This window comes from Eschrichtius robustus, chromosome 10, assembly GCF_028021215.1.
Source record: "Eschrichtius robustus isolate mEscRob2 chromosome 10, mEscRob2.pri, whole genome shotgun sequence".
Classification (NCBI taxonomy): domain Eukaryota; kingdom Metazoa; phylum Chordata; class Mammalia; order Artiodactyla; family Eschrichtiidae; genus Eschrichtius; species Eschrichtius robustus.
The window spans coordinates 70,901,740-70,923,903 of NC_090833.1; the positions used below are offsets into that span (position 1 = coordinate 70,901,740).

Here is a 22,164-nt window from a genome sequence, read left to right on the forward strand (position 1 = left end):
TCCTTCTTCCTATAAAAACCTTCCATTGTGTACAACACTTCTGAGAGCCCTCTAGTTCTAGCTAGGTGGATGCTGCCCTCATGAATTGCCTAATAAAGCCAATCAGACCTTCCAATTTACTCAGTTGAATTTTGTTTTTAACCCTTCCAGGTTTCCAACTCCTTCTTTGTCTAGGGGTCTTCTAATGCTTACAGGATTTAACTTGTTAACAGGGTCTAAGTTTCCGCAGGGAGGCAGTGCTGAGTAGAAACTGGACTTGCCGGTCACATTAAAGCACATAAGTTGGTCAAGATCCCCTAATTGTGAAGCAGCCATAAAACCCAAGTATCTGTGTCCCTGCAATGGTTCCCCTCTGAGTAGTGGGCTATCAACAATAGGACAAGCAGCAGACAGGCTCCTAGGAAACTACATTCGGGAGGAACTCCCAGCCTCCTGCTCTTTCAAAGGAGCACCCTAATCTTCTACTTTTATTCTTTGCTATTTCATTTTATGACTTAAAAGAAATAGAAGAAAAATTACATTGCAAGAAAATTTAAACCTAGAGCAAATAATGAGAGAGTGAAAGTCTTTACTGTTTAAGTGAACAGTATACAGGGAGCACCCAGACAGTGATGTTTTGAATGAAATTATGCTTCCGTCTTGTTTCAGTGTTTTACTGCTATAGGGAAAGAGGAAAGTCTACCCTTCCACAGCCATTCTCCCACCCACAGAGTAATCTGCAAAGTTTCTGTATATCAGAACATCACTGTCACCCAGCATTTTGTTGAAGAGAGTTTAATCCATCCAGGGAGTTTAAATTGGATTATCCCAGTAGGAAAGGGATGGGCATTTTGAGAGTAAGGGATTATCCCAGTGAAGGGCTGGTATAACGGGGGGGGGGGGGGGGGGGAGTGACCAGCCAGTGATGAGTGATGAAGACATGAGTCTGGATTCTGAATCTAGTTGTCTTGGACTTTGCCTGGTGTGCGTAAGGTTAAAGATGGCCCCGGCCCTGTGGACCCAGGCTGGGAGTTAGGTAATGTTTTATCCCCTTGAAAGCCTGCCCTCAAACAGCCAGAGTGTGTAGGTCAGAAAGGTTATCCACCACCACGTTACTCTGTTTATTTTCTTTTTGTCATCCCTGAGTCTTGGGTCAACCCCACCCCTGCTCTGTCCCCCACGAATTAACAGAAAGGAGCAAACCCCCGGTTGAGTCACGGTGATAAGAAGAGCCAGCCGCTCCCCGCCCCGCCCCGCCCCGCGTTAGCAGCTGGAGGTAACCTCAGCGAAGAGCCTGTTCCCTCCTCTCCACGATTTTCCCTCCCGCGAGAACTTCTGCACCGAGAATGGGCCTGGTTTTACAGATAAGGCCGAGCTTGCAGCTGAGACGAAGCGCTGTCGGGAGTGCTGCTCTTCCTTCTTTGTAGCGTTCTTGTGATGGTTAACGGAGCTGATTAAAGTGCAAGGCACAGAGTCTGGAACAACATAAGTACTCAATCAACGGTCTCCATTATTCTCACTATCATGAGCCCGTTAGTTATAACTGGGGGTCGAAAAAAAATCAACGGAGAACCGGAAAGGTCTGCAAACGGGGCGGGACACTGGAACCTCGAATTGAGGTGGGGGGTGGCGGGGGAGAGCCCACACCAGCAGCCAATCCAGCTGTCCCGGGGAGGAAGAGGAGGAGCCACAACCGCCCCCGGGACCTCGCTGCTCAGCCCCGGGCCGAGCGCCTGAAACCGCTCCGCTCCGCCGCTCCACGTCTCCACCCCGCCCGAGGCCGTCGCTCCTTCCTCGCGCAGCCATGGCCTCAGGTGCCACTCCCGCGGCCGTGAAGGTGAGATTAGTCGTCCCGGCTGCTGCGGTCCTCCGTGCCCTGTACGATCCCGCTCCCACCGGGGGAGACAGCGCCTCTGGGCCGTGCGCCCAGCCAGTGCGCCCCCGCTGCGGCGGGGAGGATCTGAGGCCGGTTAGCCCAGGGGCAGCGGGCGGGGGAGAGAGAACAATTGCAGCGTCGTCCCCCAGCCTTTGGTCTCAGCTGCATCCGCAGCGCGCAGTAGGTACGCAAGCCCTTCAGAGAGGGACAGCGGACTGGTGCTGCGCCCGCGCCCAACCCTTCCCGAGCACCTTTCTGGGCAGATGCGTCTGGCCGGGGCTAGCGGGTGTGCCAGGTGGGTGGGCACCTGCAGCCGTTGAGACGGGCTCCTTGAGCCCTGACCGACTTCAACGCTTCCGCTCTGACTTGGCTCTCTGCCCGCGGCCCACGTGGGAAAACTGCATGCTTGATCTTTTGCAAGCTTCCGGCTTTTTTGTGTGTTCTAAACTTAGGCCTTCTCTGCTTTGAGAACTCTTGAGAGTTTTTTAGAACACCGAAATGGAGTATGGGAATACTGGGCCACTCTCTGTTTGGAGGCCTCTGGCTTTAAACTGCTTTGTTGGCAACCTTGAAAGTTAGGGATCAGTTTCCTTGTGCCCTTGGTCCTCAGAGGTCTCGGTACAAGGCATCATTGTGCGGTGGGAGCTTTGGCCGGAGGAGGGCACGAGTTCCGAGGATTGCAACAAGTTTCCCTGGGGCTTTGACGCACTTCTTCCTGGTTGATGCATCGCAGGGAGAGACTGTAGAATTACAGTACACAGAAATAAACAGGATCAAAGTTAAGATCTCTTCCAGGCTGTTTATGATCAGCTAAAAACTCAGTTGACTTGTTTGGCTTTAGAAATTCTTGGCCGTGAGATAGGAAGGTCCGTCTCCTTCAAGTATCTCTCTTGACTCCGCGTTTTGTGTTCAGTTCCCCCTGGAGAAGGCAAATCTCTGAGATCAGTATGTAATCAACCAGAGTGATTAGCTTAGTAGGCCCTTGCAGCTTTCAGACACTTGATGTCAGGGGGTGGGTTGGGGAGAGTTGCAGTCACATTTAGATACTATATTCCCTTTGCCATTTTGAAAAGAATCTTGCATTAAACAAATATTGTAGAATGCCTCTTCCTTATCAGTCATGGAAAACAAAGCAGAATTTTTATGAAGCTCTTTTTCATTTCAGTAAAATGGGAACATTACTGCAGGGTTTGCTGAGACGTTAGAATTGTATTGTCTTTCTAGCACATGGCTGAAACTTATTAAATGGTAGTGCTTCTAAGTGAGGGAGCTGAGATTAATTTTGAACATCTTTTCTCCAAAAATTAAATTATGATAGGCCACAGCTTTCAGTGGACAAGCAGGAAACTATCGCCTTTCCCTTACAAGAATACACTTAGAGTGACATTAAAAATAGAGAGCAGTGGTATTTAAAACAGTCTCACTTTAACCTGGTTTCGCATTCTCCCTACCACACAGTTTCCCTGTAAAATTAGTGCAGTGCATTTAAGTGCAGAATGGGCGCTGTGATTACAGCCCTGATGTAAATATTGAATGATGTATATTTTTGTTCTTGGCCAGCTGCAGAATATAAAATTAATAGGTACAAATAGTGCTAGGCCTGCCTGCTGATTTTTCTCTTTGGGGTTAGAACAGGTGAAAATTTTGCTGTTGCAAATCCATGATTCCTACACCATTTCTGCCAGACTGCTGAGGCAACATCCTATATAGAAAACATGAAATGCTAGTGTCCAGCGCAAAATAAGCTAATGAAAACCGTATCCTATCCCCAGATCATAAAATATAGAGCTGGAGTGTTCCTTAAGACCATATAACCACACAAACCTCTTTTTGTGGACATAAAGCTGAGGCCCAGAAAGGTCACCTAAGGAGTCCAGAATTATAGTTGGACCTAGATAGTGATAGAATTGGCTTAGAGCCTGGCATTCCACCAACTAGATGTTGTGAGCCATTTCTGAAATCTGACACGTGGTCCCTGTGCCCTGTTTTATTCTGTTGACAAAGGTCATGCAGCCTTAAGGAAAAGGGAGTGTAGAGTGTTTGCATGAAGCAAGCTGCCTGCCAAGTGCCCAGTGGACACTCTCCCATAGTATTAGTAGCAGCCACTGTCTGGGAGGACCTCAGGGAGACAGTGTCCTCCCGCAACAGCCACGGGCAGTGGCATGCTTGGCCATGTAGAGGGCTGAACCGATCTCTGGCGTTCTGGAGGGCTCCTGTAATGGGCCATGGCTCCCCTAGGCAGCTGCCCAGCTTTTACTCTGAGGGATTAAAAATAAGTCTTGTTTACATGGTTGCTATGACAAGGAGGGGATATGGTCCCATCATAGTTGGGTAGTAGGCTATAAACAAAATGGTATCAATATTAAGGGGGACGGTCAAGTCTAGACTGGAGAACAGGCCTTTGAAGCTCTCTTTTTCGATGGCTGAGTGCGGCCAGCAAAGGCCTTCACACTGAAAGTCCTTGAGTGACCTTGAGAAACTGGTGGACAACCCACAGGCCCCAGTTAGAAACCAAATGACCAATGAGCCTTCATTTTTTGCCTAGAGACACAATGCCATTTGGGGCATGACAATTCCTCCCTTAGTATAACTGTCCTGAGCATTGTAGGACATAGAACACATCCTGGGTCCCCTCTCCCCAAAAAATGCTGGTAGCACTCCCTCCAGTCATTGTGGCAGCCAGAAATTTCCCCGTGGATTTCCAGGCACCTCCCAGGAGAGCCTCAGCACTTGGTTGAGGACCCCTGGGCTATAAATCCCTGAGACAGAGACCGCCTGGTGAGGAGATGAAGAAGCAGCCAGGTTGGTGTCCTGAGCAGCAGAGAAAAACAGAGATGGGGGCTTTTTTGCTGTTGCTTTGAGAAAGGTGTGTGTGTGTGTGTGCGTGCGTGCGTGCATGTGTGTGTGGCTGCTTTGGGTCTTCATTGCAGCGCGTGGGCTTCATCTTGAGGTGGCTCCTCTTGTGGAGCACGGGCTCTAGGCACACAGGTTTCAGTAGTTGTAGCACGTGGGCTCAGTAATTGTGGCTCACGGGCTCTAGAGCTCAGGCTCAGTAGTTGTGGCGCACAGGCTTAGTTGCCCCGCGGCATGTGGGATCTTCCGAGACCAGGGATTGAAGCTGTGTCCCCTGCATTGGCAGGCGGATTCCTATCCCCTGCACCACCAGGGAAATCCCTGAGGAAGGTTTTTTGATTGTGATTATAATCATGGTATTCTAGTCTGTGTCTCAAAAGCATCTAAAGCAGTAGTTCTCAAAGCCTGTGCTGCATCTGCACCCTCCTGGGAATTTGTTAGAAATGCAGATTCTTTGGCCCTTCCCCAATCCTGCTGAATCTGAAATGGGGAGGTGGGCAGCAAATTGGATTTTCAAGAGCCTCAGTATATTCAGGTGCCCGCTAAAATGTGATAACCATTGGCCGTGGAGCTTTGAAAAGGCTGGGCATCTGCATTTTTAACAAGCTCCTCAGGTGTTTCTTAGTGAACTAGTTTCCTTGGCTGCTGTCACAACCACCACAAACTGGATGGCATAGAACAACACAGGTGTAGTCACTTAACAATTCTAGCAGTCAGAAGTCCAGAATGAGTCCTATGGAGCTAAAATCAAGATGTCAGTAGGGCAGGTCCTCTTGGAGGATCTAAGGGAGTATCTGTTTCCTTGCTTTTTCCGGCTTCTAGAGATCACCAGCGTTCCTTGGCTCTGGGCCCTACATTACATCGCCTTTTCTCTCCCTGCTTCCATCATCACATCGCCTTCTTCCTCATTTGACCTTCTTCAAAGGACCCTTGTGATTACATTTAGGGTCCACCCAGATAATCCAGAATCATCTCCCCATCTCAAAATCATTAATCACACAGGTAACATGCACAGGTTCTCATAATTAGAATGCTGAGAGGCTCTCTTGCAGGAGCCCTTATTCAGCCTATGATGCTCAGCTAGCCCAGATTTTAGAAATTATGATCTGGGCCCTAGCGCAAGGGTGCTCAATTATGGCTACACGTTAGAACCACCTGAGGAGCTTTAAGAAAAATAACAACTCTGTCTTGCTCAATTACAATATCTGGAATCTGGGACCTGGGCTTTGGTACTGAAAGCTCCCCTGGGGATTCTAGTATCCAGCAGCTGACCCAGGAGGAGCACCAGGAAGAATCCTATGTCCTTCCACAAGTGAAGGAGAGTGCTACAGAGTACAGTAAGCTTGGAGGAAAATCCTCCTCAAAAAGTCACTGACCACTTCAGGAGGTGAATTGTATCTTCAAAGAGGGTGTCTACCCATTAGAATAATATCTTGACTTTGCAAGGAGAGGTTGGTTAAATAAAAACCACGGATGTTCTGAACCTGAAGTTATTTTGGATTAGCACTCCCCCCAACAAGACCTCATTTAACTTTAATTACCTCTTCAAAGACCCTATTTCCAAACATAGTCAAATCCTGCTCTTTGATGATCGCTAATCATCAAAGAAAGGCAAATCAAAACCACAATGAGATCATCTCACACCTGTCAAAATGGCTATCATCAAAAAGTCTACAAATAACAAATGTTGATGGAAGCAACCTAAGTGCCCATGAGCAGATGAAAGGATAAAGGTGTGGTATATATATACACAATGGAATATTAGCCATAAGAAAAGAATGAAATTCTCCACTTCATGGAGTGCTAGGTTCCTCCATGTAGTATAAAGTGATGGTGAGCGGCTGTTTAAACCAAGTGGGGTATGTGAAATCTCCTGTGGCTGGTACCAGGGGAAGTGGACACAGGGTAGGGGTTGGTGTGAACCCTTTTGGTATCGTTGGAAGTAACCATTCTGGCCGGGTAAGACAACATTTAGATAAAATGCTTACACAGTCTCAGAGAGGAAGTCAAACCATCTCTTCTTTTTGAGGAGTTTGGCTTTGTGGTCTGCAAGTGGAAAAGTGTGGGATGAATCAACTTGCTGTTAAAATCTAGCAATGGCCTTGATGGACCAGGGGGTCCTTATTTCAGAACTTTATCTTGTGTAGTGAAGAAGTCCTGGCTGGGCAGAATTGGCCCAGAAATTCCATCTCAGACCTTGAACACTTTTCCTAAGCATTTCTAGGACTGCTTGGACTGAGGGCGATGCCTCTGGCCTAGAAAGCCTGGTAAGTACGCATGAGGTCTTGCATGGACAGCCCCCTCCCTTACAAGGTGGGTCACTCAGCTGCCGAGTTGCTGTTTCCATGCTTGCTCTGTGACCTTCGTCCAGAACTTGAACTCTGAGGATCAGTTTCTTCATAACATGGAGACAAATTTCTAATAGGTTGTGGTGTTTATCAAGGATTCCAGGGGATACTGGGAGGTAGTACATCATAGTGGTTGAGTATGAAAGACCTGGGTTCCAATCCCAGCTTTGCTCTTTATAATTTGCTCTTTGGACAAATTTCTTTTAAGTTTTGTGTTTCTCTTTCCTCTTTTATAAAATGGGTGTTACACTATAGGGCCCATCTTACAGGGTGGATGTGAAAATTAAATGAGGTAAGGCCCCTGGAGAACTTGGCCACAGTGCCTGTGACATGTAAATGCGAAGACACAGTTACTTTATCAAGGCAGGTACTGAGCTGACCATTTGAATTTAGACGCTGGAGGGGAATGACAGTTAGGCCACTAGTGCTTGGGAGTTTCGTCCCATAGTTATACTTTACCATGGAGCCAGCAGGTGGCGACATTGCCACATCTTGGCACTGCTGGCCTCCGTCTGCAGCAAGAAAAAGGTTAGCGATGGAGTTCCCTAGTGTGGCTGTACTCAGTTGCTACACTTGTCCTGTGTCCCTTCCAAGATATGGGTTTTGAGAAACAACTTGAGCCAGTTTGACTGGACGGGCTCTCCTGCAGATAATTCCAGTGCCAGAGAACACATCCTGGCCTTTCTGACGAGCTGTAATGGCTCTTGTTTTCACACCCAGTACTAAATATTCCTCACTGAGGGCTGAGTTAACAGCTACCCAGTGCATGGTCATCATGCAGCCAGCGTGGTTTGGGCTGAAGCTTGGGGCTGCTGAGGGTGGGCTCCAGGGCACTGAACTTCAGAAAGACCCCAACTGGCATTTCTTATTCACTGCCGTGAGGCTGGGCTGGCTTGCCTAAACAGAGGGTGGTTTCAAAACCAAGTCTGGTTTGTTTTGTATATACGAGTGTGAATCCAGTGTTAAATCCAGAATGCGAGATGCCGTGGCCCAGGGGAACGGCCAGAAACAGCCAAGTCAGAGTGGTAGTATTTAAAAAAAAAAAAGGAAGCAAAAAAACACCAAACATTTCCATGAGTAGAAGAGTCCCCAGAGGGTAGGCTGAGAGTAATTTCAAAGTCAGCAGCTCAGTTCGGTGGTCTGAGGTGATGACATGGGCTGGACAGTTCATTACACCCCCTACCCCATCCCAACTATGATCTGTGGTGCTTCGGCCTTACATGAAATGATAAAGACACCAGCTACAGGAAGGGTTAGGATTTCATAAAATAGTGTGATTTTAAAAATTTCTACTGAACTGAAATGAATTTAAACCCACTGACTTAAGTGAACACTTCTGTTGATTTGAAAACTGCAGTCCTGTATTGGTTAGTCTCTACCTACGATGTTAAGTTGTAACAAAGAAAAATGTTGACTTGCTGTAGAATATGTAACCTGCTGTGGTTTCAACAATGTACCACAAGGTGGCAGCAACTTCAAAAACTGGTTTAGCCACTTGAGGAAGTCGTGGGATGCTTTCCAAGTACTAAATCATGTACCTGCAGTTCTTTGTACAAATCTTACTCAGTCGCCCTTTTTCTTATTTTGTTGATTTATTTTTCTAGGAAATAGGGCCAGAGAGGTAACTATTTTCCCACATACTAGTATAAATCAACTGTGTAACCTGATCTCAAAATTATTTAATTCAGATGTTCAGTTAATTTTTAACATTGGAGTTTTGTTCTCAAGGAGCTACTTTCTTTGAGTAGAAATTTTACTCAAGTGACAATAGATTTAAAGCTGTTCATTGAAAAAAACATGCTCACGTGACTTTTTATTAGGTTTCTAGTAAAGAGTCATCTCTGTAGCCTGTTGCTGACAATTTAAATAGTATTTTTCCTTTAGGAAGTATCAACCCAGGGAAACCTTCCTAATGATTTCAGTTATTTCATTTTTAGTTAACAGTTTATTAATATATTTAGTTATCTCTGTAATTGTTTTTGTTCAGGTGTCTTAATCATCAAATTAGATTAACTCTATAGGGTAATATCAGGGTTTTTAAACTCAAATTACTTCCTGAAGATGAGGACAATTAAGTTAATGTCTAGAAAATGCAATATGACACTTAAAAATAATTTGGAACTACAGGCCTTTGAATTACTTACTTACATTTACATGTATATGAATGACAGTTGGATTTCATAAATATAAATGAGGCTAAATTTCACGCTATTCCAGATTCCTCTATCTGTGATCCCTTACAGCTCTGATTTTAGTGGCATAGGAAAGAAAATCTCTCGTTTCTTTATCAAGTACGGTAATGAGGAGAAATCCTTACCAAATGGAAATGCTGAATATTTTCTATCCTAGTTGTTTTTTGAACATTTATTCCATCACGCATTTAGTAGAGATAATAAAATTGGTTAGAAAGTACTTTCTCCAACCATATTTACCTATTTTTAGGTTTGGCTTTATGATTTAAACTAGTTGAAGTACGTTTCCATGCTAATTTGTTATTCAAATAGTCAGCAAAAATGTGATTTAGTCCAAAAAGATGACTCATGCTTTGGTTATTTCTGGAATATAGAAGGCTTTCGAATGTTTGCTGAATAAATGACTGCTTTTCAGGAATGTTCAGATTTTTAAAACAACTAGGGCTTAGCAGGAATGGAGAAGAGCATATGAGTATGGATAAACGAATTTGCTTAAAATAATCATTTTGTTTCTACTGCAAACTGATCAAATGTGATATCTTTTTATTGTCTCCTTCAGATTGGAATAATTGGTGGGACAGGCCTGGATGATCCAGAAATCTTAGAAGGAAGAACCGAAAAATATGTGGACACTCCATTTGGCAAGGTTAATATCCAGTTAGTGGAGACATACTAGCTTTTTTCTTTCTCCCTGCTGCCTTGATTTTTAAGTTAAAAAAATTTTTTTAATTGCTTTTGTCTTGGCAGCACAGGGCTGCCTGCCCCAGGCTGAGAGAGGCCAGGAGTTCTGTTATTGGGTTCTGCCAACTGAGACAGTATCCCTGAGATTGCCTTGGACTTGACTACTGAGAACATGGCTTTTAAATGTGTACAAATAATTTCTTAATTATACCCCTAGAAGCCAGATGCTCATTTCAAACACAGGAACTGTACTCTCCAGATCACTGCATTCAAATCAGCTTCTAATTTGGGGCCTATCGGTCATACCACAGTCTTTAACAAATGGGAGGAAATATCTAATGGCCTTTTCTTAGTACACCCTGGCCCAAAGGGGGATTTTGGGGGGACTGAGAACACAACTGCATAACTGAATTGGAAATAAAACACTCCTTTTCTATTAAAAGGAGGCTGGGGCTTCCCTGGTGGCGCAGTGGTTGAGAATCCGCCTGCCAATGCAGGGGACACGAGTTCGAGCCCTGGTCTGGGAAGATCCCACATGCCGTGGAGCGACTAGGCCCATGAGCCACAATTGCTGAGCCTGCGCATCTGGAGCCTGTGCTCCGCAACAAGAGAGGCCGCGATAGTGAGAGGCCCGCGCACCGCGATGAAGAGTGGCCCCCACTTGCCGCAACTAGAGAAAGCCCTCGCACAGAAACGAAGACCCAACACAGCCATAAATAAATAAATAAATAAAATTTTAAAAAAATAAAAAATAAAAATAAAAGGAGGCTGTTTAGTTCTCCCAGCCCTTGTGTCATCCAGCCAGGGTGAGGGTGTCTGCCTTCTCCTAACTCCGTAGGGCTACTTCCAAATGCTGTGGTTCCTCTGATCCTCCTGCGAAGATCCCTGTATTTGGCAATCCCAACCAAACCCTCCTTTTCAGCCAAGTCCTTAGATTTGATCCCGTATCCTCCAAGTCCTGCCGTCAGCTTGCTCACTTCTTAGCCTCATGTTTTCTTAACCTCCTAGGTTCTCAGACCTTTTCCTCCATTACCTGAGGTCATCTTGTGGCCATCTTAGACCTGGTTAACACAGCAAATGGTTCCAGTGCTGAGTTCTTAAATTCCCTGATAGTGGCCTCCTATTCCTTTCGCATTTCACCCACACCTGTTCTTGAACCTGCCAAATAGCCTTGACACATCTGTGTATGATCAGTGTGGTGTCAGAGTCCCCAGGGGTGCTTGCTACAAATAGATCTTACTAAATGGTACCTACCCACGCATGCTTCTAAGTCTTACGAATCTCTGTACTGGTAGAGAGGGCTCAGTAAACATTGAGTGACTAAGTTGATCCATCAAATCTAGACTCTTTTACTTCTTTGAAATATACCCTCAGACCCCAAGTTCCTATGAATCCTACTACAAGTGAACAATTGAAATGGCAGCTTTTTGATTGTTTCTATATGTGTTTTTAAATCACTGACTTGTAACCATTTTTCACTATGTGCAGCCTTCTGATGCCTTAATTTTGGGGAAGATAAAGAATGTTGATTGCGTCCTCCTTGCAAGGTAACGTATTTCAAGCTTTTGAATGTTACTACCAAAGGACATTTTAAATTTAACTTAAATTCTGAAAAGAGTAATGATGCAGGTATGAGTTTTTAATGTGTTGGTGGAGCCATAGCATCTGAGTCATCTTTATCGCTTATGGTTTCGGGGTAGGTTTTACTGACTTTGGAGATTAAAGATCTTGCCCATCCCCCCTTAGGTTGGGAAAATGTTTAGAACAATCCAATGAGTGATGCAATGATTTGACTAAACTTGAAGCTCTGCTTTCAGTTCTAGCTGCAAGAGGAAATGTTTTCTTTTGTTCTTTTCTGTCTTTTATCTTCTAGTTAACAAGATCAAGAGAAACTGCTTCATTCATGACCCCTTGTGTAGTAATAGTTCTAGATTTGTGGGGAGTGGGTTTCAGGTCGCTGAAGTGGGTTCTCTGTGGTGTCTACACCCTTATTGCCTTGACAAGGCTCGTGCTGTTCCCTAAAGACAAGAGCAAGTCATTTTATCACACAGTTAGAAATTAGTCAGACTGCATGTATTAGCTTTCTATTGCTGCATAACAAATGACCACAAATTTAGCAGCCTGAAACAGCATACATTATCCCCCAGTTTCCAGGTAACCGGAGTGTGGGCACAGCTCATCTGGGTCCTCTTCAGGGTCACACAAGTATATATTGTGTCACATGGGTATATTTAAGTGCTTGTTCTTATCTGGAGCTCCAGGTCCTCGTTCAAGCTCACGTAGGAGTTGGCAGAACTCAGTTCCTCAGGGTTGAAGGACTGAGGCTGTCAGTTCCTAGAGGCTGTCCATGTTCCCTGCTTTGTGGCCCTCCCCGTGGGCAGTTCACGAGACAGCAGCTTGCTGCTGCAAGGCCAGCAGGAGGGCCAGGTAGCGCATGCTGGCAGGCTGGGGCCTGGTCATGGGAGTGACTCCCAGCACCTTCCGCTGTGTTCTGTTGGTTGGAAGCATCTCAGGTCCACCCACAGTCGAGAAGGAAGGAATTATTCAGAGCATGAAAATGAAGACCACCCTAGGGTCTGTCTGCCACACTGCATTTTTGAAACGGAAGTGGCTTTGCTGAGTCCAGTAAAACTAAATTTTAGTTCTAGATGGTCGCATAGGGTTGATTTCAGGCAACCTTCTTTGTTGGTCTGTGGTCATTGCTGGATAAACGCTTAATTTTTTCCAGACTGTAAGAGAAAATGGTTCGTGTTGTAGCCCCATGGTGAAGGTTTTATACTCTTGCCAGCTGAACTGAAGTGTGTCGGACTGTGAACCACTCTATGCAGTGGTTCTTAACTCCTTTTGATATGTGAATTTCTTTTGAAAATCTAATCAGAGATTTGGAGACCAGCCTTAGAAAAATGCATGTACAGGAGTCCCCTCTTATCCACGGTTTCAGTTACCCATAGTCAACTGTGGTCCAAAAGCATTAAATGGAAAAGTCTAGAAATAAACAATTCATAAGTTTTAAATCTTGTGCCGTCCCACCCCCTCTGCTCGGGTCAGGAGTCATCCCTTTGTCCAGCGTATCCACACTGTGTACACTACCCACCTGTTAGTATAGGAAAAAAACATAGCGTATATAGAGGTCAGTACTATACGCAGTTTTAAGCAGCCACAGAGGGGTCTTGTAACGCATTTCCTGTGGATAAGCGGGGACTACCATACTTTCTGGGCATTCATGGACTTCCACCTTCTGAGAGGTCGTTTATGACCTTGGGGTAAAAACCCTGATATGCTAATGCTTGTCTGCAATTACGTACAAATTATTTCCATATTCTTAATTCTGTTGTTGGTGATCAGAAGAGACATTAAAGTTTATTTCAAAATATCAGTATGGAATGATACAAGGGATATTGGATAGCAACCCTGTGGTGCAGGTTTTTATTATCCATTTTACAGATCAAAAAAAAAAACACTGGGGGCTGAGAGAGCTGAGTGATTTTGATGAGGTCACACAGCTGGTATGTGGCAGAGCTAGGATTTGAACCCAGGCAGTTTTACTTCAAAGCCCAAACTTTTAATCATTATCGTACAAAGTGAGATTTTTGTGTGTTGTTACTTCCTTGAAAGCCTGTTTCTGCATTATCACATGTGAAGACCACTGGTCTCTTGACACTTAGCCTTCCTGTGTCAGAACATTACCTGTGATGTTCGTACTTTTTCAAGCAGCTCAGGATAATTTTAACTCTCTGTGAAATACTGCTTTTATAAGTATACTCTCTAACGTGTGAATTTTTTAAAATAATTTTAGAAATCAAGTTCCCGTTACTGGCTGTTTACTGGCACACTGGGTGGGTGGGTGTGGGGGGGTATGTGTGAGAAAGATAGGGGGAAAGAGTGTGTGTGTAAGTACTCAGTTTTTCGTCCAACAGATTGAACTACTCATATAGCAAGTCCAGTTCTAGGTACCAGCAGGGAAGACAGATAAGGGCCTCACCGTCTCAGGGCAGATGCTAGTGGGAAAGATGGACACTGAGAAGGAAATATATAGTTTGAGTGGCCAACAGGTGCCAGAAAGAAAAATAAGGTCAGGGGGTAGTGATGTGATGGAGATGCAGTGGTCGTGGAAAGCACTCCTCTGGCGAGGTGATGTGCGAGCCAAGGCTGAGCAGGAATGAGTGTAGCTAAGCAGCGAGGCCAGTGAGGCTGAGCCCCAGTGGGAAGGGATAAAGGTAAGGACTGACGTTGCCGTTTGTAGGCTGGGCCCAGATGATACGAGCGCCATGGCAGAGTATTTGGATTTTGTTTGAAGCGTGACACGAAATCATCAGCGGTTGTGTTAAGTGTGGTGGGGCTGCCATAACAAGGTGCCACAGACTGAGTGGAAACAGAAATTTGTTTCCTCACAGTTCTGGAGGGTAGAGGTCGGAGATCAAGGGGTCAGCAGGGTTGGTTCCTTCTGAGGTTGGGAGGGAAGGATCTGTTCCGGGCCCCTCTCTTTGGCTTGTACCTGACTGTCTTCTCCCTATATCTTCACATGTTCTTCTCTGTGTATGTCTGTGTCCTTTTATAAGGACGCCATTCGTGTTGGATTAGGACTCACCCTAATGACTTCATTTTAACTTAATTACCTCATTAAAGACCCTGTCTCCAAATACGGTCACATTCTGATGTACTGGGAGTTAGGATTTCAGCCTAAGAATTTGGAGGGGACATAATTCAGCCCATAACAGTAATGATGCGTGAGGTGATCCATTCTTGGACCATAGCTGCTGATGTCAACATAAACAACTGGGAAATCTAATATTTTAAATGTTTCATTAATTTATTTGGGTGATCGGGCAGAAAAGAATAGAGAGATTAGACTGGAAACTTGAGTTTCTATTTTGGGTGTTTCTTCCTTGGCACCTCTTGTTTTCCGTGTCATGGCTTATGAGAGACCAGATGCCTCAGATTCTGGGGTGTTGGTGCCCCACAGGATAGACATGGCACATTTTACTGGAGAGTGAATTCTAAGTAAGCTGTTACCTACTCTTGATAGGAAAGTAAAATATGAAATGTAAATTGAGTCTGCACTTTATTTATTTTTATTTTCAGCTGCGTTGGGTCTCCATTGCCGTGTGCAGGCTTTCTCTAGTTGCGGCGAGCAGGGGCTACTCTTCTTTGCGGTGCACGGGCTTCTCATTGCGGTGGCTTCTCTTGTTGCGGAGCACGGGCTCTAGGCGCGTGGGCTTCAGTAGTTGTGGCACGTGGGCTCGGTAGTTTTGGCTCTCGGGCTCTAGAGCGCAGGCTCAGTAGTTGTGGCGCACGGGCTTAGGTGCTCCGTGGCATGTGGGGTCTTCCCGGACCAGGGCTCGAACCCGTGTCCCCTGCACTGGCAGGCAGATTCTTAACCACTGCACCACCAGGGAAGTCCCGAGTCTGCACTTGAAAACCAAATAGTTTATACTTAAAGTAGGCTGGTTATTGCCTGGCCTGTTCTCACTCTTCCTCTGCCAAGGAAAGCATTTTGGTGGGAAGGGCTGGAAGGCACTGCTGTAAATGAGTTTTCTTTTCCAAGAGTATTAAAAATGCCCTGCTCACTCCTCTACCATATTTAATATATTTACTCTCTTTCCTTAGGCATGGGAGGCAGCATACCATCATGCCTTCGAAAGTCAACTATCAGGCAAACATCTGGGCTCTGAAGGAGGAGGGCTGTACACATGTCATAGTGACCACAGCTTGCGGTTCCTTGAAGGAAGAGATTCAGCCTGGTGATATCGTCATTATTGATCAGTTCATTGACAGGTGAGCAGTCATCTAAAATGCTCAGGCTCCTCCTGTACGATCGTTCCCAGCTCAAGTGGACTATGTGTGGGGACTTGGGGGAAAGGGGACACAGGCCCACAGATACAAAATAGAAGAATCATCATGAACGCTCAAGTTCCTAATTCCCAGCTTCAACATTTATCAGTTTGTAACTTTAAAAGAACTCTTTAAAAAACAAATTACTTAATATTTCCTTAGTATTAGATGTCTAGGCAGTGTTCTCTTTTTCCCTATTGTCTCACAGACTTTTTTTTTTGTAGTTGGTTTGTTGAAATGAGGGTCCAGAGAAGCCTTTTTTTCTTTTTTGTCCTATAGTCTCCCCACATGCTGGATTTTACTGATTGCATCCTTAAGTCTCATTTAGTGTCTTCCCCTGTCCCCTGTGTTTACCGTAAACCAGTGCTTAACTCTAGAGGCCTGATCGGAACCAGGTTTGAATTCTTGGTGAGAATCTTTCTGCATCATATCAGGAGGCACGTAATGTCTGGTTGTCTTTTCGTGATGTTAAGATCAATAGTTGGTTCCTGAGCTAGGGATTTTCTGTTACTTAACTGCACAAGGAATCTATAATGTTCCTTTACCAAAATATTGGACTGCCAACAATAATGGACTGCCAAGATCCTGGGCTTTCTCTGCATTTAGAAGTAGTTGAAGAAGTCACAAGAAAATGGGTGGTCTCCTAGGGACCCCATCCTCATGCTGCTCCCACCTCCCATTCCTGGGGGAAGTAACCACTTCCCAGAATGCTCTGGATGGAGACAGGTAACTGCAGTCTGCTACTTGAGCCAGAGCGGTGGGGAGAAGTACCACAGAGAGTAAACCACTTGGTAGCTCCTATCAGCATTCCCCATCCATTCACCCAGACCATCACCTCAGTCCATCCTGCTCTTCCAGTCTGTTAACTCTGGGCTCGCTGTACCCAACGCCTCTCCTACCTCGTCTGTGTGTCTTCTGCTTTTCAGGTATTTAAATATTCCGTAGTCCATCAGAAGCACTGAATGTTTCCTGATGAAATGAAGCTATTAGCTTGAACCAAATGAAATTGCCTGTTCTAAGTTAGAAATGGTTGAATATCAGTAATTTCATGTGGTTCAACCTAATAAATAATGAGGGTAGACTAAAATCATTACATGCCCCTCCCCTTTCATTCTTCCTATCATTTTTCTGCACCTGACACTATATGTTTTTCATCTTCCCCTCTGGAATGTAAACCGTGTGAGGGCACAGACCCCATATGTCCTGTTTGCCACTTTATCCCCAACACCCACAATACTACCTGGCCCGTGGTTGCTCAGTCAGTATTTTTTGAGTGACTGAATGAACATGATTGTTCGAAGGGAGAGGGAGGCTGGCGTTTGTGTTTAGGGGACATCTTGATCAAAATCTCTATGGCCGTCAAAGACATGTGTTTGGAGGTAATGACCTAAGAAAATGGGTGCAATGTGGTTTTTTTAATAATGCAGTGCACAAAACTCTAGAATGATGTGGATTTATAAAGTATGATAGATGGTACTGGAAAGAAAAGTTAGGCTTGGATACTAAGCCTGGGATTAATTTGTTACTTACGTGGTGTAACTGTACACTGTTGCATTTCCCAGATCTTTTTCTCACATGTAGTAAATGTAGATGTTTCACATACTGGCTCTCAAGAAAGCAGGTGGGGCACAAAGAGAATAGAAAGAGAACAGGCGTTGCCATCAGATCTGGTTTCTTTCTGCCTTGGCACTTATTAGCTGTGTGACCTTAAAATCTTCTGGTATCTGTTTTTTTCTATGTGCCATGTCTATAACCTGCCTCCTTAGTCTCGCCTTGGGAGTTCTGAGTTCCTAGCGAGTGCCTTTTATGGATCTAGCATGTGGTACCTGTCCAATAAATGCCTTTAGTGTGAGTCTGGGCTGGAGTATGTCTGCTAGTTAACATCACTTGGTAAAAACAGAAAAAAAGGTCTGTTAAAAGGAGGATCCCCTAAGTAAATAACATTTAGAATGAAATCTCAAATTTTGTATCAGTTACATATTGCAACAATAACATTTTTGATATATTAAGTTACATAAGGTACTAAAGCTCATTTTACCTGTTTCTCTTATACTGTTTTGATGTGGCTGCTAGAACATTTTAAATTACGTATGTGCCTTGCATTATTTTGCTATTGGAGAGCATCTTCTAAGTGTTACTGCTGCTGTGTTGAGCTGTGTGGTTTCTGTTAACCAGGCTTGAGAATGTCTTACAGGAGAGGAGAATCAGAACTTTTTGCCTTGTGAGAAATGCCCTACATGTGTTGTACTGACAGCACTTTTTTATTTTAACAGAGTAAATCCTGGTGTGTTGAGGCAGGCATCTGAACCTCCACTTAGTGCTGTCATCAGACATGAATGGTGAGCTGCAGGCTATGCTGTTTGCAGCCTCAGTGCCCATAGCTGTAACCACAGCCCCAGAATGTTTGATAGGACTGCAGCATCCTGCAGAGGTGCACAGAGGATTAGAACTGTGGGAGCAGGAGCACTGAACTCTAGAAGGGTCATCTTGGCTCTGTTTGGCCTCAGGCAGATCACTTTACCTATGTGGGCCTTGGTCCTCTCTTCAAAATTACAGGTTGAACTCCATCACTTAAGCTCCTTTTCCTTGCACTGTCCATGGGTTCTTCTCCAGGGATTGATCTGGAAACACGTATTTGCTTACTACTGCTATAACTTTGCCAGCACATCATCGTAGAAAAAATATCCTATCCTAAAGTGTCTTCAAAGACTAGAGGGACTGTTTTAATCTCCCTGACATACATTTGTGATAAAGAATCAAAATGGAATAGTATGGCTATTCTTTTTTAACAGATGGCAGAACTAGAGCATCTTGCTTTCTCTGCCCTCAGTGCTCAGCATAGGGGAAAAAAACACCAACCTGGCTTGTCAACCATGCCGTGCATACCTTAGAAGTCATTAAGATTTAAGAGTGACAGGTAGCTTTGATTTTTATGGTTGTTTTAAAAATCATTAGATTTCTATAAGCTGAAAATGAAAAATACCCTTGAAGGTGTCTGACAGGCTGAAAGCTCTTTTAAGAAAATAAGATCATTCTCTTCTGAAAATCATTGGGTTTGCTCATGCTACATCCCAGCCTGTGAAAACTTGAAAGCCTCGGCGTGAGAAAAGGGGAATCCTGGGTGTGGCTGACCTGGAGAAATCAGGACAGCGGACAGGTGGGGAGAGGAGTTGGTTCCAGTATTTTTGGGTGTGTGTACTCAGTCCTTGCATCTGTTTCTCAAACATGCAAGGAAATAACCTTTGCTGATATTTAAAGTGAAAGTAATCTTTCATTTGTGATTAGGGCTGCTGTAGAAAGGAAAATGTATGTGGATCTAGAACTTAAATGCTGAAAGAATGTGTTCTCTGGTCATTTTCCCATGTGTATTGCACAGTGACAGGTTTCCTGACTCTTCCCTTATCCTGGATCCCATGTGCAATATTCTTCACAAACCAAACATTTAAAATAGTAATTCATACCAAGAACTTGTAAGAGGCTCGCCCACAGTAAGTGTCCTCAGTGCCTGCCTTGGGCCTCCTGATGTACTGGGTTTGATTAATCCCTTTCTTCTACTTGGTGGAGGTCCCCACCATCAGAGCCATAAGTCATTTGGCAATTCATGATAAAACATGGTTAAGAATGGGGCTTGTTCTGCTTCTTGACCATTATTAAACAGTCCATGTGAACTGGGGAGAGAATGTGTCTGACCTTTCATCTGTTTTAGGATTGTGAGGCTATTTCTACTTTAAAAGGATCTTATAAGGGAGACACTCCCAAGATTCATAATTTGGGGTAGTTCTCCTGTGGTACAAACCTCTGCCCGTGCAGGGTACATCTGGCTCTCACAGTGTCTCTGGTGGGGAAGCAAGACTGTCTGAGTGATGGAGAGAAAAGACCTCATAGGGAATCCAAGTTGATCCCCCTCCCCAGAATCTGGCTTTGCACATGAAACTGAGACAGAAATCTGAAAGCTTAGCTACTCTCAGGGTTCCACTAAGGCTTTTCAGATTGTTTCTCTACTGTGCTTTATACCTGCCTGCATCCTTGTGTCTTCTGATCTCCTGTATCTATTTGCCACTGTCCAGGAAGCAGCTGGGACAGCCAGCGGCTTTACTTGCTCAGTGGTTCTGCTGTTACCTCCCTTCCTGCTGGTAGAAGCACCTCCCTCCTTTGAGCCCAGCAGGATCAGTGGTAGGTGTTTTATGAAGCTGGATCCTCCCTGCCTGTGGTTTGGTGAGGGCTCCATATAAGACTAACCAAATTCTGAGACAAGACTTAGAAATTTAGAGGCATAACTATGCATTTACTTGGCTTTTGTTTTGTTTTGTTTTTGCTTTTCAGCCTTGCAGGTAAAGACATAACCATCCCTCGCATCCCACCCCACTTTTAAAGCCTGACTTTGATGATACATTATAAAGTGGAGTATAGAAGTGATTTCTAGTGAGATTTTTGCTATTATAGAGCAGGCAACACTGTTTCCCCTAGATGCTTTTTTCAAAGCATGAGGCATTTTGTTGTCTCTTCCTGTTTTCCTTCTGTTGCACATACCGTCCATTGTTGACCCAGTTATTGTTAGATACTCCTAGAAATTCATTTGTCTGTGGGGGGTGGGGACTGATTATATGGCCTCTCTTCCACCCCAGACTAGTAACTTTCCATGCCATGGAAGGTACACATGGGCAGGGGATTCTAGCAACTTCCACATATGACCTTTCTCCTTTCACCATCAATCCTGATTATCATCATTGAAGGGAATTCAACTCACCTTATTTATCATTTGTTTGTTTATTTTTAAAGAATTTGTTTATCAAATCATTTGTTTATTTTTAAAGAATTAGTTTTATTTATATATTTATTTTTGGTTGCGTTGGGTCTTCGTTGCTGCGCACAGGCTTTCTCTAGTTGCGTCAAGCAGGGGCTATTCTCCGTTGCAGCGCGCGGGCTTCTCATCGTGGTGGCTTCTCTTGTTGTGGAGCACAGGCTCTAGGCGCACAGGCTTCAGTAGTTGTGGCACATGGGCTTAGCTGCTCCGCGGCGTGTGGGATCTTCCCAGACCAGGGGTCGAACTTGTGTCCCCTGCATTGGCAGGCAGATTCTTAACCACTGTGCCAACAGGGAAGTCCCTCACCATATTTATGAAAGGAACAATTAGATATGCAGAGTGTTTGGAAAGATGCCCACATTACATTAAGTTTAAAAAAAAAAAAAGATGCATACTAGTAGGGTCACTTAAACTGCTTCTGTCACTACCAGAAATATCTCAAGGTGAGGCTGGGTAACATCTGTAAGGATGAGAATAAGATTCTTTCTTTTTAATAGCGGCCTCTATTAGGAATGTTCAAGGTGTTTTTTGGTTTTTGTTTTTTTAACAATGAGAAAAGTATGACCAAAAAATTAAGATTAAAAAAAGGCAGGATGTAATTCCTAATGCCAGGTGTTTTCTGCAAAATGCTGTTAACACACTGGCCTGAGGCCCCTGGTTAGGTTCTACTAAAAGAATGTGGTGGAAGAAGCCCCAGCTTGGAAGTGAGGACATCCAAAATTGTATCCTGGCTCTGCCCCCAAATTCCTGTGTCACTTAATGTCCTCATCTGCTAAATGAGGGTGTTGGATTGATTCCTAAGAGTTCTGATGTCCACCCTCTTAAGAGAATTATTTTCTCGCTAGAATCAGGAGAGGCTGGGGGTTGGGATGAGCTTTGGCTGGTGATGCACACTTACTCATCAGGAAAGTCCCGCTGTAACCACAGGGGTAAGGGATGATGTCAGTTTATTTCCCTCTCCCAAAGACATAGCCCTGCCTTGGGCTTCCCCTGGGGTTTAACAGTGCAAAGTTCTTCTTACCCACCCTTGGAAGGTTGGCCTAGAGGTTGAGGTGTGTAATGATGTCAGTTTCTCAGTCTTTCAGCCTCTTGGGCACGGGGTTTGTTCTTACCAATAGAACAATAGAAATGGAGGTTTATGATAAAGAATTATACAGGAAGCCTTTGCTCAGCTCTTTCTCCCATTCCTGTCAGCAGCTATTTTGAACCCTTTCTGTTCTCTCACAGCTTCCTGCCCATATCCTTCGCTCTTGGTTGAGAACATTGCCTCTTTACAAGAAAACAGATGCTATTCGGCACAAACGCGCCATCTTCCTTCACCCTCCCTTTCACCAGTTACTTGCATCCCTGTTCTTGTCATCTTGCTGCTGTCCTTGAAGTGGGGGCAGCTGTTCCCTGTGTGAGGTTAACTCTCTGTTCTGCAAACTACCTTCTTACCTTATATCCTTACTGTTACTTAAAAAATGCTGTAAGCTCCCAATGTTTGAGTTCCTACCAAGTGCCACAAATCAATTAACCCTATTTACCACATACACGGGTCGTTTCCTCAGTTTAAATTGAGGGAACTTAAGCTCAGAAATATTGGTCATTTGCTAGTAA

At 44.5% G+C, this 22,164-nt stretch overlaps 1 protein-coding gene across 1 annotated transcript in view; it reads left to right on the plus strand.

Moving 5' to 3' along the window:
* Positions 1-1,664: 1,664 nt before the first annotated feature.
* MTAP (methylthioadenosine phosphorylase) overlaps positions 1,665-22,164 on the plus strand; it is a 38,820-nt gene continuing 18,320 nt past the window's right edge. The window contains exons 1-4 of the mRNA XM_068553195.1: positions 1,665-1,816; positions 9,808-9,894; positions 11,418-11,476; positions 15,537-15,704. Coding sequence (XP_068409296.1) covers positions 1,784-1,816; positions 9,808-9,894; positions 11,418-11,476; positions 15,537-15,704 — 347 coding nt within the window. The 5' untranslated portion in view covers positions 1,665-1,783. The remainder of the gene's footprint in view (positions 1,817-9,807; positions 9,895-11,417; positions 11,477-15,536; positions 15,705-22,164) is intronic.